This window comes from Enoplosus armatus, chromosome 20 (assembly GCF_043641665.1).
Source record: "Enoplosus armatus isolate fEnoArm2 chromosome 20, fEnoArm2.hap1, whole genome shotgun sequence".
Lineage (NCBI taxonomy): Eukaryota > Metazoa > Chordata > Actinopteri > Centrarchiformes > Enoplosidae > Enoplosus > Enoplosus armatus.
This window is the reverse complement of record NC_092199.1, coordinates 1991564-2009221: the sequence shown is the minus strand read 5'-3', so window position 1 is coordinate 2009221 and position 17658 is coordinate 1991564. Positions and strand designations below refer to the sequence as shown.

The 17658-nt window shown below is 43.0% G+C and overlaps 1 protein-coding gene across 1 annotated transcript; it reads left to right on the top strand.

Annotated features, from left to right (window-relative positions):
- The first annotated feature begins 4031 nt into the window (after window positions 1–4031).
- On the top strand, window positions 4032–5315 carry kcnj2a (potassium inwardly rectifying channel subfamily J member 2a). The gene has a single exon (XM_070926553.1). It carries the CDS (start codon window positions 4032–4034, stop codon window positions 5313–5315), a length of 1284 nt encoding a protein of 427 aa, XP_070782654.1.
- Window positions 5316–17658: the final 12343 nt, after the last annotated feature.

Genomic DNA, 17658 nt, shown 5'->3' with positions numbered 1-17658 from the left:
ACAGCTCTACATCTCCAGTGCCAACTGTGAGAGAGACTTCTCAACTATAAACAAGGTCAGACATTTAATAGGTAATATCTGAAACAAACAGTGCCCTCTGTAAGCAGTGGGTCAAAGGGACATTATGTATAAATAAATAAATAGATGTCAATAAATATGCCCCCCCCCCTCGCAGCTGAACAAAAGTCCTAGAGGACACACTGAGTCATTTGTGCTAAAATGTACAAAGATATCTCTTATGTAAATGCAGATATCTTTACTGTTATTCACACATCTCATTGCTGCAGTGACATAAGTTGCATGGAAAGTTCAGATCCAGTGTCATCCTCCTCTTCCTCAGTGTTGTGCTGCTGTCTGCTGTCTGCTGCAGAGCTGCGTGTGTGGGAGGCAATCACTGCTTAATTCCAGTCTCCAGCTCTCCACCTTGTGGTCCACACGCAGCACTGGCCGCTGCATGCATCGCTCTCTTTATTGCTGGAAATTGGGCATGGAAAGCAAACACACACAACGCGCACAGTTCACTGACACAGGTGGTTTGGGCTAAATATACGTGCTGCTATAAATAACCACAACTAAAAATAAGACTTACAGGGGAAAACCAGCAGTTCAAAAGCCTTTGTGAAAAACATGTAGCTGTGGGTTAATGTTTATCATGAATTAGTGAGCAGGAAGAATGATTTAGTCAATGGCTTAAAGACAACACGGCTACAGCCAGTCCTAAAATTACAGGGCAACAGATGCATAGTCTAAACATCCGAAGCAACTTGATAGCTCAGTGGAGAAAGACAGTCATATCATAATACAGGCATGTAGGCCTTTATTGAGTGAGTCATTCTGAGTCACATTTTCCATACCCACATTGAAAAAAAAATCACAAAAATGAGAGTGATGGGCAGTTGAGTTCACGCTGTGAGCAGCAGGTGGGAACAAGCACAGACTCACTTGTTTTATTTAGGATTTGAATGTTTCTGCAGAGAAAAGATTAATTACTGACATGGATCTCTGGAAAAAATGGATTTATTTATTGTTTTTTTTTTACTTTTTATTAAATTGTGTCCCACCCGTGTTAAAAGTTGTAGCTTAACTGTTTTCTTATTGTAAAACTTTCTGTTATTTTGAACTTTTTGGCAGAGCTGAGCCACCTAAAGATGTACAACATGTAACCTGTAGTTCATTATACATCTGTGAAGCACTACTGATATTAACCTGACTGAAGTCCTGCAGGAAGAAGCAGACAAACTTTTCTGATGCTTATTTCTGTTCAGGTTTCAGCCTTGAACTCCTTGACCCCCCCCCCCCGTCTTTTTTTAACCCCTGATGAGACTGAACGTGTCATCGGTCAATTAGCGTCGAGTAGCTCTCCATTACTTCCATGTTGTGGTCTGTACACATAAGTCGTATTGATCAAACACAAAGTGACACAAAGCGGAGTATAATTGCGCCTGTTTCACAGTGCGCGCTCCCCTCCTCTCCCCATTGGCCGGGAGCTGAGCGGGGGGGGGCGGGCCGTCCCGGCGCATGCTGTTTAAAACGCTTTGGGGGAACTCATCGCGAGGCACATTATCGAGACCGGTCCTCCGGAGATGTGGGGGGAGTTTCACACTTCATCTTTTCGGCCAAATAACTAATAACAAGCGCGGAAACGACGCCGAGGATAGCGGAGCCAAAGCCGTCTGGATTATATTCCCACACTGAGTCCCACCGCCCCCCAGATGAGCAACAGGTAGAGGAAGCATGAGTTCCAGCTATGGCTTTTAGAAAACTAGTCCTCTTCTGCTTTAACGTGAGGCGCTTCACGCGCTTCACGCGCTTCACGCACGTCAGAACTGTTGTCTTGTGGCGGACAGCCGCTCATGTTCACTCGTGATGCTTTACTTCATTCTCCATGACGCGCCGACTTCCTGGCTTTTACGCACGACTTCTGCGACCACAACTGTCCTAAAACCCGCCAAAGGTTTCACTTTATGCGGCCCCGGTTCGCCTCGCTTCTTATCTAAGGACTTCGAGACATGTCCTGAAGTCCGGTGGCCCGCAACGAAGCGTGCCTGCGAGTCTCGGTCCGAGGGGTGTGTGTGTGGATGATTGCATCAGAAGTCAGCTCCTTTTTCCCCCCGCACCTGTTAACATTTGTCGCTGGCATTTGGTGCATTCTGAGAGCAGCCCCGCGTGTCTCCCTGCAGTCAGACACTGTTCAATAATACCGCTTAAAAACAAGACTAAGTAAGACTAATAACTATCACAGTATTATTATTAGTGGTATTTATTAGGGAGCTATCCACCACTCTTTTAGCTCTTCTCTCAGAGGACTGAAACTGAAATATAACATAATAATTATACATGGAATACTGAAAGTAAACATATGGCTGCATATAATCAATCTTAAAAGGAAGAAAACCTGCTGCGTTATTTATTGCAGCTATTTATGTTTCCTTATCGGCCATCATCTGAGAAAATGGCTTAGCAATACAGCAGCCTGCGTGCACGTGCATTAGATGCGACTTGCTTGTAGAGTTGTTTTGGAACTTAATACAAATATGCAACTTTATGTAAAAGCCGACAAATTGCATCAGCCAGTTTCACTTTCTGCAGTAAACTCAGGATGAGTCAGTGACTTGCAGCTGTGGTCATATCTGTATGTGATGCTGAGTGGCCCTGCAGGCCGGAATAACTTCAACAGTCTTCACTACAAGCTTCTCCTCGTGCCGCAGAGAGAAATCCATCCAAACAAAAAATAAAAAAAAGAGAACACGGTGAGACTGCAGCAGGTCGATTTAGACTTTGTTGCTAGGACAGCCAAAACTAATGAGTAGTGTTTTAGTTGTGCCAGGAGAATCCTCTCAGGACAGCCATTATTGCAGCAGAGAGAAGGAATCCCAGAGGGCTCTGAGAGAGTCAACAAGCTGTGCATCTCTTCTGCACAGCCAAAGACAAAGCTCACACTTTCCTTAAAGCTTCTTTCAAATAACAGACAGCCTCACGAAACCTTTGAGGATGACGTGATGTCAGTTATAAACTGTTGTAGCAGATCGCTGATCAACTGCCTAAACTAAACTAAAAGTGCTACCTATGTTTGTAGATTGTGAGTGCTGATGACAACAGTTAGGTTGCACATGCAAACTATCTTCCATCTTCATTTTGAGAAGGCATTGCATATGAAAATGTGCATTAATAATGCACCACTGAGCAACAACGCAGCAAGTAATGTGAAACAGTCGTCGTTTTGGTTCAATTTATAACTTCTTATTACATTTTCAGTTTTTTGCAGTCCATTATTCAAAAGATGACAGTAAGAAAAATGATCTGCATAACGAAGCTTTCTCAGTTAAAGTTTTTAACTTGATCCATCAGCAGCGCAAAACCGTCAGTTCATGGGATCCTGTAGAAATGCTGTAACCCACAATCCAGCAAGAAGTCAGTGCAGAGCAGCCAAGAAAAACAAGTCCACTTTGTAAATGACCAATAACGGGACCTGAGTGCAATTACAGGGTGGCCTCTCTCAGTGAAAGTTGAAATGTTAGTCAGGGTTAAATATCTCTGTTGTTTGTCATAACTGGATGAAATATTGTTGGCACAGCCAGACGAGCTTTGCTGACACTGGGTATAAAGTTTTTGATGGTTTTTCTCAGGCTGCACGCACGTCTGACTTGATCGAGTTATCAGTTCTGACATTATTATTATTTTTTTAATATTACTATTAGATGCCCTGAACATGATTTTACAGAAATGTATCTGATGTATCTGGAACTGGTTTGACTGACAGATATCTTCTGTCTCTGCTTTCTCGTAGCAGATGAACTTGATGAGGTCCAGTCAGCTGATGAAAGAGGAGTGACCACTTCATCCTCCTCTTGTTGCACTCCATCTAGGGACCTGTGAGGCTGAAGAGTCCCTTCAGCCCGCCTCATTCTGCCACCATTTCCTCTCCGAGTTGGTCCCCCAAAAGTGTTTCAAAACTGTTTCTCCAACGCTTTTTCCAGAAACTCAGACTGTTTTCCAAAGCAGAAGCAGCACAGCCCTCCCAGACTGAGGTGATGGGAAGCGTGCGAGCCAGCCGCTACAGCATTGTGTCATCAGAGGAGGACGGCATGAAGCTTGCCACTATGGCAGTACCCAACGGCTACGGGAACGGCAAGGGCAAGGTGCACACGAGGCACCAGCCGCAAAGCAGATTTGTAAAGAAAGACGGTCACTGCAACGTGCAGTTCATCAACGTGAGCGAGAAAGGTCAGCGGTACTTGGCTGACATCTTCACTACGTGTGTGGACATCCGCTGGAGGTGGATGTTCATCATCTTCTGCCTCGCCTTTCTCCTCTCGTGGCTGTTCTTCGGTTGCGTCTTCTGGCTGGTGGCCATCTTCCACGGGGACTTAGAGAATGACGCCCAGAAATGCGTCTCCAACGTGAGCAGCTTCACCGCTGCCTTCCTGTTCTCCATTGAGACTCAAACTACGATTGGCTACGGCTACAGATATGTGACGGACGAGTGCCCTGTCGCTGTCTTCATGGTGGTTTTCCAAAGCATCGTGGGCTGCATTATTGATGCCTTCATCATTGGCGCTGTCATGGCAAAGATGGCAAAGCCCAAGAAGAGGAATGAAACTTTGGTTTTCAGCCATAACGCCACAGTGGCAATGAGGGACAACAAGCTCTGCCTGATGTGGCGTGTGGGCAACTTAAGGAAGAGCCACCTAGTTGAGGCGCATGTGAGGGCGCAACTTCTGAAATCCCGGACAACAGCAGAGGGGGAGTACATCCCCCTCGACCAGATGGACATAGATGTGGGCTTCGACAGCGGAGTCGACCGCATCTTCCTGGTCTCCCCAATCACCATCGTCCACGAGATCGACGAGGACAGCCCCTTCTACGACATGAGCAAACAGGACCTGGAGAACTCAGAGTTTGAGATCGTGGTCATCCTAGAGGGCATGGTCGAGGCGACTGCCATGACCACGCAATGCCGCAGCTCCTACGTCGCCAGTGAGATCCTCTGGGGCCACCGGTTTGAACCAGTTCTCTTCGAGGAGAAGAACTACTACAAGGTGGACTATTCCCGCTTCCATAAGACATACGAGGTGCCGAGCACCCCTCTGTGCAGCGCCAGAGACCTTGCAGAGAAAAAGTACATTCTCTCAAACTCCAACTCCTTCTGCTACGAAAACGAGATGGCGCTGGAGAACAAAGAGGACACAGACGAGGGGAACGGGGGGAGCGTTGGTCCCGACGGCACCCAGACTGACAACATCTCAGAGACTGAACACAGCCAGGCGACGGTGCCGCTAGAGCCCCGGCCTCTGAGACGAGAATCAGAAATTTGACTGTTCAGACCTCAGACCTCAAGTGAGAGATTTTCTAAAATCACCTCTCTGCTCCAAAAGGCACAATGAGCCGAGCTGGGCCTTGGGTGTAGAGGACAAGCCGAACGGTACTGCTGTGGGAAGCGGCAAGGTCTAGGACTTTGTATGTAAGAGTCTGCTTGAACTTTGACTACATACAGTATGACAAAACACAGCACTATGAACCATGGTCATATTGCAGGAAGAATTCTCCATGAAGTCCCCATGAATGTGTGCTCAGTGTCCGCTGACTGCAAGGTGATGGAGAGGAAGGAGGTTGTTGAGAGGACTTGAAAATTGCAGGCATGTCTCAGTTTCTCTGTCCGGCATGAACAAGACACTTTGAGAAAGGTGGTTTTTGTAGTTAGGAGATGTTCTGCTGCTAGAAAATAGTGGAAGTTAAACTTTGTGCTTTCTGGTAGAACCAAAGAGTACACGAAAGGTAGATGTCTGGAACAAAGAAGGTACAAGTTGCGCATTTGTTCATGAGCTGGTCTCATAGCAGACATCACAGAAGTCTAAAGAAACTGCACCAAAAGCTTTTTATGCAACAAAAGTTCAAACGACTTGTAGAAACCTTTTCTGACTTGACAGCACTGATTTTCTGATCTTCTGCTTTAACCTTTGCAGTTATTGATCTGAGAGATTGTTCATTGCTGGTCAGACTGATAGAAACATGCCTGCTCACGTCAAGAGGTAGAGCAGGGTAGTATTAACGGCATCAAACTGACAGAAAAACATTAATTTAAACAGAGACCGGGGTAATATGAGAATCTGAATGTTCTTAAAAGTGCTGCTATGATGTTGCTTCTTTTTTTTTTTTCTTTTCTTTTTTTTTTATGGTTGATAAAAAATGCCAAAGAGTATTATTATCATAGTTATGTGTTTCTTAAAAACAACACCTGGTTAGATTTGGTACAGAGAAGTAGAACGTTTAGGATGTTTTAATAAGGTTTGTTTTTCAAGAACGTGTGTACAGTTTATCATCTTGTTTTTACATTGATCATCTTTATCTTGAGCCACTTCATCAAGCCTTAATCTGGCGAGTCTAAAAGGGGGAAAGTGAACATGTATAAAGCCACTAAAGTGGCAAAGGCTTTACTGTAGAGGACAGAAAACAAGAATCACAAGGTCTGTCGTGTTTGCTGAACTAAAACAATAATTCAGTTAGTGGCCCTCTGGTGTTCGGGGGATTTTTAGGTGTCAACTTGAAGCAAAAAGTAGATTTATACAGCCAAACTTACTTTAAAAGTTATAAAATATTAGGTGGTATGTGCTGAAAGAACTAGATCTCCTTTCTAATGTCTCAATCGGATACAGTGTTATGATTGGAGACTGAAAAAGTTGTGCTGCAAGACGTTTTCTTGCAAAAATATCAAATCTCCAAGTAAAACATTCTCAATTCCACTTTCCCTTTTTGCTGAATGCGGACTTCAGATCGGCCTACTTCACTATCAACACTACTTGAGCTTTCATTCTCCGTTTTAATGCTTTTGTTTTACCAGAGAATGTAAGATTTGAAGAAGCGTAGTTCAAAGCCAAACGTACTGTAACCCCCGGCATATGAAGGTTTACTGCATAAGAGTTTGCATCAATACAAATTTATATCCTGTATCATTTTTTTTTTTTTTTTAAATAGAAAAACAGTGACGGACGGCCAAGCGGCTCCAGAGATCCTACATGTGTAAATACCTCCCTCCCTGTTGCAGTTCTTTTGTATCAGTCTTCCAAATGTACTGCAAAACCACGGAATGTACAGATTTTTGTATTAATATTATTATTATTATTGTACATGATATTATATTGTTCCTTTTTCAATAAAATGTCAGTGGACAATCAGAAACACGCTGTGTGGCTTGTGATGAGAGACAGAAAATACATTTTCACTCAAGTTTAACTGCTTTACGAGAACAGATCAGATGAGGTCAAGTCAATTTTATTTATGTAAAACTACACAAAAAACATGTAACCAGGAAATATCCTACTGCAACATGGACAATTAATAGGTACTACATACATTTACTCAATTACTGGGTACTTTACTTGAGTATTTCCATTATACGTTTGTTTACAGAAGACTTTACATGCACAATGTGATCAACAAGTAAAATGATGCAGTGTCATCAAGTATGACAGTAAAAGTACTACTTGTGAAGAAGATTAGAGCTCGGTTTTGTTCGCCGGTGAAAACTATACTTATACTTTATATAATTCAAGGAAAGAGTGAAGGCAAAACTGAAAAAAAACAACTTTGAGAAGATTTCAAAATGACTTTCTTGAGATAGAAGATTTCTACCAGCCATCAGCCAATCCTTCGCGACCTCGTGCCAAATGTCAAATCAGTATCTGTAAAGCGCAATATTTCTGTCTGAAATGTGGAGTCCGTGTAACATCTCTCGAAGTACCACTACCTCAAACTACCCTAGTATTCCCAGCTCTGAGTACTGACATGAGAACAGCTACTGAATGGATTGCCATGTAATTTGGTGCATATATTGGTGGTGCCCAGAGGATGTATCATAATGACTTTGGTGATTTACTGACTTTCTCTCTAGCGCCACCAGCAGGTCAAAGCTAGCCAGCAGGAGTAAATCTGTCCAGACATTTGTGCTTCCCAGCCGATGAATCCTACAGACTTTGGTGAGCCCGGACTTCTCCTCTGGTGCCACAATGAGGTTGACTTTTGTGGTTTTCAGTGAAATGTCACTTTGTACGACTCAGTCTCAGCTGTACTTCGTGTTTAGCATTAAGTAGCAAATGTTAGCACGCTAACACGCAAAACTAAGATGGTGAACATGGTAAACATCTGCATGTTAGCATTTAGCTCAAGTACAGCTTCACAGAGGCTGTAGACTCTTACGCTGTCTCAGTTCACATACTTCCATGTAGTACACTGTGTACACTATGTACTTGCGTAGTGCATGAATTTTGCCAGGTAGTGTTGTCTCAAATCACTTAACGCCAACATTTGACCGTGTTTGTCGCCAAAATATCTTCAGTTGAGTTTGATTAAAAATGAAGGTGCTTTTACTTGCTTGTGTGTAGCCAAGATGGCGACCACTGAGAGTAAGTAAGTAAGTGTCCAGCGTTCCACACAGGACACCGTCTGGGCACTGCACCGCATTTACACTCAGAATATCAAGTGTACGTATGGAAGAACGCAAACTGAGACACAGAATTAGTCCATTGTTGTTCAGTCTCAGCGCTCTCATCAACCTCGTTGGTTGTTTTAAGCTCTAATAAACCCACTGTACACGACCCCCCTTCTTATTTACCTCTCAAGTCTAGAATGATCACAGTTAAATCTGGTTCAGGAACCACTGCTCTAATGCTTCGTCCTTAGTGCCCTTTATTACCTATTATTATTATTATTATTATTGTTGTTGTCTGTTGATTTCAAAAACACGTCCGTTTCAACCAAAGATGCATTTTGTGATCGAAACGAATGATAAACGTTTTTATTGTAATTCGTGCTCCATTATCTGTTCTGTGAAAGCAGAGACAGAGAACATTTTTCTTCCACAGCTCTACCTCTTCTCTTCAACTGCACAGACAAAAAAAAACAAAAAAACTGGACGTGAACCCGACTCAATGGAAAATTCCTTGGTTTACCATTAAGGAAGACTGACACTAATGTCAACTTCTGGAGTCAGAACTCCAGTCAGAGCTCGAGCTTTGAACGTGATGCTTCTGTGTGTGTGTGTGTGTGTGTGTGTGTGTGTGTGTGTGTGTGTGTGTGTGTGTGTGTGTGTGTGTGTGTGTGTTCCATCTGACATAAGCCAGTTACGGTATCTGATTCATCTCGATCATTTGAAAAAGGGAAGAGAGAGAAAATGAGTCAGTGTTGTTTCAGTTGCTTATTATAATCAGGATCTGTGTTTCATATTTCCTCCATGAGACATAATTCAAAATCACAACAGACAGTGTAGAACAGGACTAAATAGAACGTACATAAGTCAGGCATCTAGAATCCAACACGGTGGCCGAGAAAGAAATTCACCTCATTTATTTATTTATTTTTTGTAAACAAAAGGATTTGTTTGTCCCTGAAGGGCGACACTGGTGGGAAAGTAAGGAGTTCCTTTCCGGTCACACCATTTAATATTGCATTTATTTATTGAATTATTAATTTAAAGTTGTGACCAGGAAAGGCACATTGAGGTTACTTCCTGTGCAAAAGGAAGAATAGTGCCACATTGTTAAGCGCTGTGTGGCAGCTCTTGCTGCTGTAGGTGAACGTCTGTTTCTATTGTGCAGCTCTGCTCACTCCCTGTTTATGAAAACAATAACTCTGTATATCAGTGGAGTAAACATCCAAAGGTAAATGTTAGGCCAACTTCCATTATTTCTGTGTAAACCCCTGAGATATCAAGTATCCAAACAGTTTACTTTTTTATCACTATTTATTTGTGTTTTATACATCATGCTCCACAGCTGATTGAGCCTCGTTCAGACTTTCAGAGCTACAACTCGAATCTGGAAACAACAATGTACGAGTGAAAAGCTTGGACCTGCAACACAAACACAATCTGTGCTCCTGAACTATAACCGGAACCTCTGGCTTTTATCGAAGCTTCTGGGAACCTGACGTTCAAACAGACTCAGCTCTCGTCCAGACCTGTGATCCTCTGTGTTTTGTCTTTAGCTGAAGCCAAGTCTTCCTGCTTCACACGGACCCCTGCTTAGCTAAAACCATCGACACAGAAGGTGGACGGCTCCGAGCTGCTCAGATGCTTCAATACAGTAATGAACACAGTGTCAAACTAATTAAGATGTGCTGTCAGTGTGCCAAGAGTTATTACCCATCAGGACCAAGTGGAAATTATGACTTCCCAAAGCAAAATCATGACGACAGGACGACCTTTCAAATTTCAAACATTTGGTATCATCAAAACCGGCCTGTTTCCTGCTCCGACGAGCCACAAAGAGGCACAAATGTGCAGCTGCTATGTCATTTATATGTGGATTAGTTCAGAAGGACTTATTAAGGATTATATGGCCATAATCAATATTTTTATAATGACAGCGTTAAAAGGTGTCATTCGCAGTGTTGAACCTGCAGAATTATCGACTGAATCTGCAGCTGTGAATCTGTATAGTGAGTTTCAGCTCATTGTTTATCTGTCCTGTTCTTCTTCACTCTCTCAGCTCTCACAGTGTCCACTGTACACGAGCTGCTCAGCAGACGGACACAGTTAGGGACGAGCTGCTGAACAGAGTGCAGCATTTAGCAGCTAAAGAGCCAGATGTTTCCCTCAGGAGGTGGTGGAGACCAAACACAGAGCCGAAAGAGAGCGAATACTGGACCTCATTCATCAGGTGACCAGAAACACAACTTCAAACGACGGATCATGATGCTCTGTAACTGCTGGATTTGTAAATAAGTAGCTTAAAAGGTGATGATAGGTTGTGTTCCAACTTGTTTCCGCTGCTCTGCAGTTATTGTTGGTTTAAGGTGGATTTATAGTCGCTGCAGGCTGCACAGTCCCTACGTAGCTACACGTCAGGTCGACGGTTTCTCCTACAAGTTATGATGCTGGAAAACAACATTTTCATTAAAACACATCAAGCCAAGAACTTCTCCGCTCACCACCTTCAGCTCTCTGACACACTGAACAACAACAATCAAAAAACAGAAAACAGCAAATCAGAAACATTTGAGCAGCTGGAAGCAGAGAATATTTGGTATTTTTGGTTGAGAATTTCAACAAATAATCAAAATAGTTGATTACTTTTTTCTTTCTTATTATTGTCATTTTTGTTTCAAAAGATTTAATATATCTCAAAATGTCTAATAATTTGATGAAGGACTTACAGTAACTCCTGGAGCACTTAGTCATTCAAAAATTAATAATAATAATAATAATAATAATAATAATAGCAGCGCAGTAGGTTTCAGTGTATCCCAGCCACGCAGGCCTGCACAGAGACGGTGGAATTTTCCGAGGAGCTGACCATCCAGTGGACTTCAAACGCCTCACTGCGTCTCACTGGAGCTGCACTTTGAAGCTCTGCCAGCTGCTGTTGACCGTCTTTGAAGTGACGCCAAACACTGTCACCGACGGAGACAAAACCCGTCATCAGGCGGCACATAATCGTTTTCTCCTGAACCGTAACCTCCTTCGCATTCATTGAAATTTTCTTTCTCATTGTCGACATTTTTGTAGCAAACCAGTCAGTCTTTTTCAGACCCTCCTGCATGAGTCTTGGGCTAACGGGCACAGTGTGGAGGTCTGCTTGCATTGGTGGCATTATTTGGCAGAATCCGGAGCAGTGGGGTTGACAGATATGTGCTTTGTTACCTCCCTGGTTAGTGTTGTCAGCAAACAGGTCACAGCCAATGTCAAAGGAAGCTCTATGGCGAGAGTGATTGCACTTAAAATATTTAGAAATCATGTTTCAAAGGATTTCTGAGTATCGTTTGACCACTAACAAACACATCGGAGGCTCTGGACGCCCCCGACTTCTTCCCTGATAAAAAAAAAAAGACTGATCAGCACTTCAGCAGCAGGCGAGATGCAGCTTTCTACTTTTAAATAGGTTAAACAGAAGGTTGGTAAACAATATGTTACTGTTATGTCACATCCTGAATAATTCATCAGCCTTCCTGATACTTGTCTTCCTCGTGTGCCGTGTCTCCATTTCCTGCATCTGCTCACACACAGTCAGATAGCAGAGGACTAAATAAAGAGTCCAAAATGTTTCAGCTTGGGTCGCTTTCACACCTGCACTTCGGTTTATCTGGTCCAGGTATACATGCCGCCTGTACAGGTCGCTTACAAGATCATTCCTCCAAAATACAAGTATGTGCAGTAGAGCATACACTAAATAAAATGTAAAGACCCATGAAAGTGTTCTTTCTGCTCATCTACGACTTTAACTTTTTTATCTTCAGATTTGAAAATCCTCCTTAAAGCGAACCAATCAGCACAATTATTTTCAGGATTATACAAAAGGAAGTGTGATAATCTTTAAAAGAAACCCCTCAGGGATCAGCTAATGAACCAAATACTTCTTCATGTCAAATATAACTTGAATGCACGCCAAGCGGAGTTTGGAGACAGTTCTGTCTCTCCCCTGGAACTGTGACAGGATTAGACTTCATACATTTGACCCGGCACATGCAGGCTAACCGTGACCTTCCTGGTGGTGGAGTTAGCCGAGGTTAACGGGACACTGGGGGACGTGGGGGTCACCTTAGGTGCAGCCGCTCGCAGCAACCTGAGCCTGGCAGGGGGGCTTTACTGTTTGACAGATGGGGTTGTCCTCATATTTAGCTCCGAGGGTTGTGCGGGAGAGATTAGCCTCTTCATGCACGCTGACAGATGAGGAGAACATAGGAAACATGTCGGGATGCAGAGCTGTGATTTGTTATGAAACCCGTAAGACAGCAAGCAGGGAGGGAGACATGATGCACGAGTCTGAATGGTTCATATGTGAAAGACGTGTGAACGATGATTTGTAGGTCAAAACAACTTATTTTAGACGTCCAAGTTAGATAAAACTTCAATTTCAGTGACAATATTTCAACATATGGTAAAGATCAGCTTCACATTCAAATATATCTGTTATATCAAGACTGAAACAATGATCATATGTAACCTAAACATTCAAAATAAAAAGATAAACAGTTTAGCCCGACGTCTCCACATCTTCAGACCTAACAACAAGGGTCTGTCTTCATCAATAAAACCAAATTATGAATGTGCTGTATCTACTTTCCTTTCCTTGTTTTGTTTTTTAAATGTCCCCCCCAGCTTACCTGCACACCTCGGTGACATAAACCTACACCACACTTTGTGGCTGCAGAGCTTAATGAAGAAAAGTCTCCATTGTCTTTTATGAATATATTTTATTTTACTTGGCCAATCTTCTGAGGCAACAAAATAAAAGCAGTTGTGTCTTTTTCCTTTCCTTCTTTTAATCATTTCACATTACATCAGATGTGTAATAAAAGTGTTAAAAAACCATTATGCATTTGCTTCACCTGGGTGAAGAATGCAGCTTTATGGACTCTGTGGACCCACAAAGGTTTCCGAGTCAAAGCACAGTTTGTTCAACAAATTCCAGTTCTGATCCTCCTATTATCCGCCTATCAAACGCCCACTAGAATGTCAGGTTGGCAAAAAAGCCAAAGAATGTGAGTGATGTGAGTGGCAGCGTGATGTAGCTGCCCAACGGCAGGGTCATTTGGTCTTTTGTAGCCGACCACAACAGGGTGACAACGCTTCAGAGGGGGGGGGACAAGGACGCGTTACGGGTTAATGCACCTTGTGGTACGACCAGAGATCTCTGCTGCCTCATCCCACCAATAACCACGCGCACACACGCTGTAACGGCCAATTAGGAAGCGTTCCCATCACCATCATCATTACAAGGCCGAATCATTTTGTCAATTCAATCCGGCCTCACTTGTTCTTTTTATAGAGCATGACACGTTCAACAAATCGAATCAGAGAACAGACTTTTCCTCACAGGTCTGCTGTGGAGGAGAGCAGACCTCAACCATCATGTACAGGTACCAACATGAAAGCATGTAGTGACATCAGGATCTCGTGCAGGGTAGGTTTCTGGTATCTAGTCTGTCCACAGTGTGTCAGCAGCTGAAGGAACCACTATGTCTTCTACGGTCCTGGTTTTAGAGGAATAAAGGTGCATGTGTGTGACTGTGAGTCGGCCAGCTTTGACCTGGAGAAACCTTTGTGTGTAGTTGTTCCTCCTTTAAAGTTATAATCCTAATAACATTTTCATGAAATTCATGGTCAGACTTTGATGTATTTACATTCTGTAATTAACTCTCTATACAGTTGTTTTCATTGTAAGTGGCGGAGTCCGCCATTCCTGCCCTGGATTCAAATTTCCTTCATGTGCATGGAGGATTCACAGGAAACAGGCCTGCATGTAGTCCAGCGCTACCGCTTGTCGTTTTATCTCATTGATTATCAGCCGTCTACTCTTCACTCTCCAAACGACAGAAAATGAATCAGCAACTTTTTTGTTGATCGAGTAATTTTTAAAGTTTAATGGCAAAAATGCCAAATATTTCCTGGTTACAACTCCTCAATCGTAAGGACTTTCTTTTTCTTATGCAGCAGGAAGCTGAAAATCTTTGGGTTTGTGACTTTTGATTGGACCAACAAGACGTCGCTTTTGGTTTCAGGAAATTGGCATTTTTCCGTGTTTTCTGACATTTTATAGACCAAATGATTAATCAAGAATGGTAGATTACTTGATAATGAAAACAACCACTAGTTGCAGCCATACTCTGAATCGCTGCCAGAATCTCCAGCTGTTTCGGTTATCCAATATGTCTGGTGTTGTGCTAATTCAGCGGTTTGAAAGACTAATCAGAGCTTTGTTGGCAGAATGAAAAATGGGGACGTCATCTTCTCGTGCTGCAGCCGGACAAACAGCAACAGAAAGTTCTGGAAGTCGACTTACAGAAATAACAACTCTTAAATCAACATATTGGTTGAGTTAACTGTTCCCAGCAACCACTACCACTGATTTAGTATTACCTGAAAAGGGCATCGAGAGGATGGGCACAACCCCCCCTCCCAAAAAGGAACTGGCTAACATGAATGAATGTTGTGAATGAATGAAGTGAAACAAATCAGTCCGATGATCGAGCCACATGCAACCCCACCAGGAGGGCGAAGACACAGCTGCATTTACAAGTTTGTGTTAATGACACATTTACATGGAGTATATTTAAGGTCATCGGCTGATGTACGGGGGGGGGGCTTACATGTGAAAGAGTGTTTGGACACCGACAGTCTGTATCCTATGGTGCAGCTGCTGGGCAGCTAAATCATATTGTGTAATGTCTGATGGCTGGAGATCTCCTGAAGTGGGGAGTTAGAAGAGGCCTTGGCACAGACTCGGCTCGTCATATCTGCACTGCCACTGGAACGTGGCTGTTGATCATATTTTGACTGGTGACGTCAAACACAGTAGCTGCACTACAGCGCCGGGTCTTTCATGAGGCTTAAATCCTGATTTTCTTCTGTCAGCAGAGATCATGCTGCTTCAGTGAATGCTGATTTAAAAAATATCTCATTGGGAATGAACAGTACACGAGTGACAGACAAACAAACAAGCTAGGTTTTATTTTCTTGGTTCTATCCGTTATGTGTTATGTGTTACTGCACTCAAAGTAATCGCTGAGATCTCTGAATGCGCCAACATTGCTAAAAATAGGTCCAATGGGGACACAGAGAGGTTGTTAACAAGCCGGCAGTTTAGCCAAAGTCATTTGGAAAAGAAAAGGAAGGCCAACAGTAAAATTATGACCAACAATGTATAAATTCTTCCCGGTTTACGGACCATCTATAGTCCCAAGTAGTTACTGTAGGTGCTGCCACTTTTAGTTTTACCCCAAATAAAGTGGAAGCTAATCTGGCTAAACGGTTAGCTTGTCGCTAAAGACCTGAGGTATGTAGGAATGTATGCATTTAAGGGTTAACTCGTGTCTTTAGCATTGAGCTAAAGTACAGCCGAGCCTGACAAAGTAGTTCTTAGACTGATGAACGTTAAGCCAAGTCGGACAATGAACAGCTGAGTCTGACGAGCTCAGTTTGAGGTGTTCCTCTGGCGTCCCCCTCAGGCCAAAGTGCTTTTATTTTTTAGCCATGCTAACAGCGTGGCTCTGGCAGTGTCGGTGTGTCAGTCGGTCGGTCTGACTGAAATTTGGGACAGACTTTCTTGTTCCCTTCCGGATGAATTGTAAACCAAACGTTCCCATCAGCCTCAGCTTTACTTTGTGTTTAGTGCTATTTAGCACATATTAGCATGCTAACACTAAGATGGTGAACATTATACAGTACCTGCTAATGCTGCTTTGTAAGCACAGCCTCACAGAGCCACTAGCACGGCTGTAGACTCTTCGATTCTGAACACCGGTCTCTCTCTTCGTCTTCCATTAATCTCACTATTTAGTTTTCTGGCGTTTAGTGAGCGTTAGAGCGATGTTTTTGAGGACGATCCTGAGTGGAACTAGAGCTCCACGGTGTGACTCTGTCGTTGTCAGACATGTTTGACCAGGAGGGAGAAGCTTCGACCTCACGAGTCTCGTCAGACGGTCACATGCCAACCTGCTGGCCCGTGCACGGGTTGCCATACCGTTTGACACTTTTACACCAGCTCCTTCTCCACATCGAGGTGTTGGTGATTCCGGTTTCAGTGAGTGGGATTACTCTGATATTCTCACAGTATCTGCTGACTGTTTGCTCGAGGTTTACAGCTGATATATGACTCTTCCTCTTCTGGGTGGTGCAGGGCGAGAGGTTTCACATAGACCAGAGGATCTTTCTATATTCAAAGCTCTTTTTGACACGAACATGTGCTTCTGGGTGTCTTAGTTAAAGTCACAGTCACTAGCTTACTTCAATCCCTTGGTGAGCTAAAAATATGTTTTTTTAAGATCTGGGTTATGATGTATTTGCAGAATTGCAGGGTCAGGTCACTTAATTCTTATGCGTCCATCCCTGAAAGAAAAAGGTCAGTTTTGCACACTTCCCTTGCTGTTGACTAACATTTAACGTGCTATTACAGTTACAAAAATAAGTAACTCCTGGTCTCTTCAACCCGGAGCCTTTTTAGAGGGCTTCTGTTGCCGTCAGCTCCTTCTATGAAAGGCTATTACATGTCTCAAAGAAAGCCTGCAGTCGTCTTCTTTGACTTTACGGGGACACGTCATGAAGGAACATGTTTCACAGACTACGTATTAAAAAGGCCACAGTACAAACTAGCCCATCTTTTACAGATACTACATGTCTCAAGAGTTTTGATGTGACCATGACATGTCAGTGTCACTCAGCGAAGAGTTTCTCTTTTTCTTTATGGAGCAAAAATAAACTCACTAAACTACCGCAAAGAAACATTGGATTAGTCGACCGAGGGGACAATTTTGATCATTGATAAATTGTTTTGATTAGTAAAAGTGCAGAAAAATTGCGTTTTCAGCTCCTCCTTCAACTGACGTAAGACATTTGAAGAGGTCCTCCTGGGCTCTTGTGGTCCTTTTCTGATCATTCTAGATAAGTCTATTAGATTAATCAGCAGCGATCTGCAGCCCCAGATCAGAATCAGGTCATGATCTAGTATATGGAGCAAATGACAAACCTGCCAGATTAATTAAAAACAAGCTTTACTGTAACAACACATCATGCATGACGTGTTTGGAGTACATTCTCTCTTACAGCAAGCGCACAAAGTCAACAATTAGCATTGAAAACGGTAACTCCAGAGCTCCATGTACAGTGCCATTCATTTTCATTTTGTCAGGAGGGCTCATGGCTTTGTTAGCATGGTGATTTTATCGCAC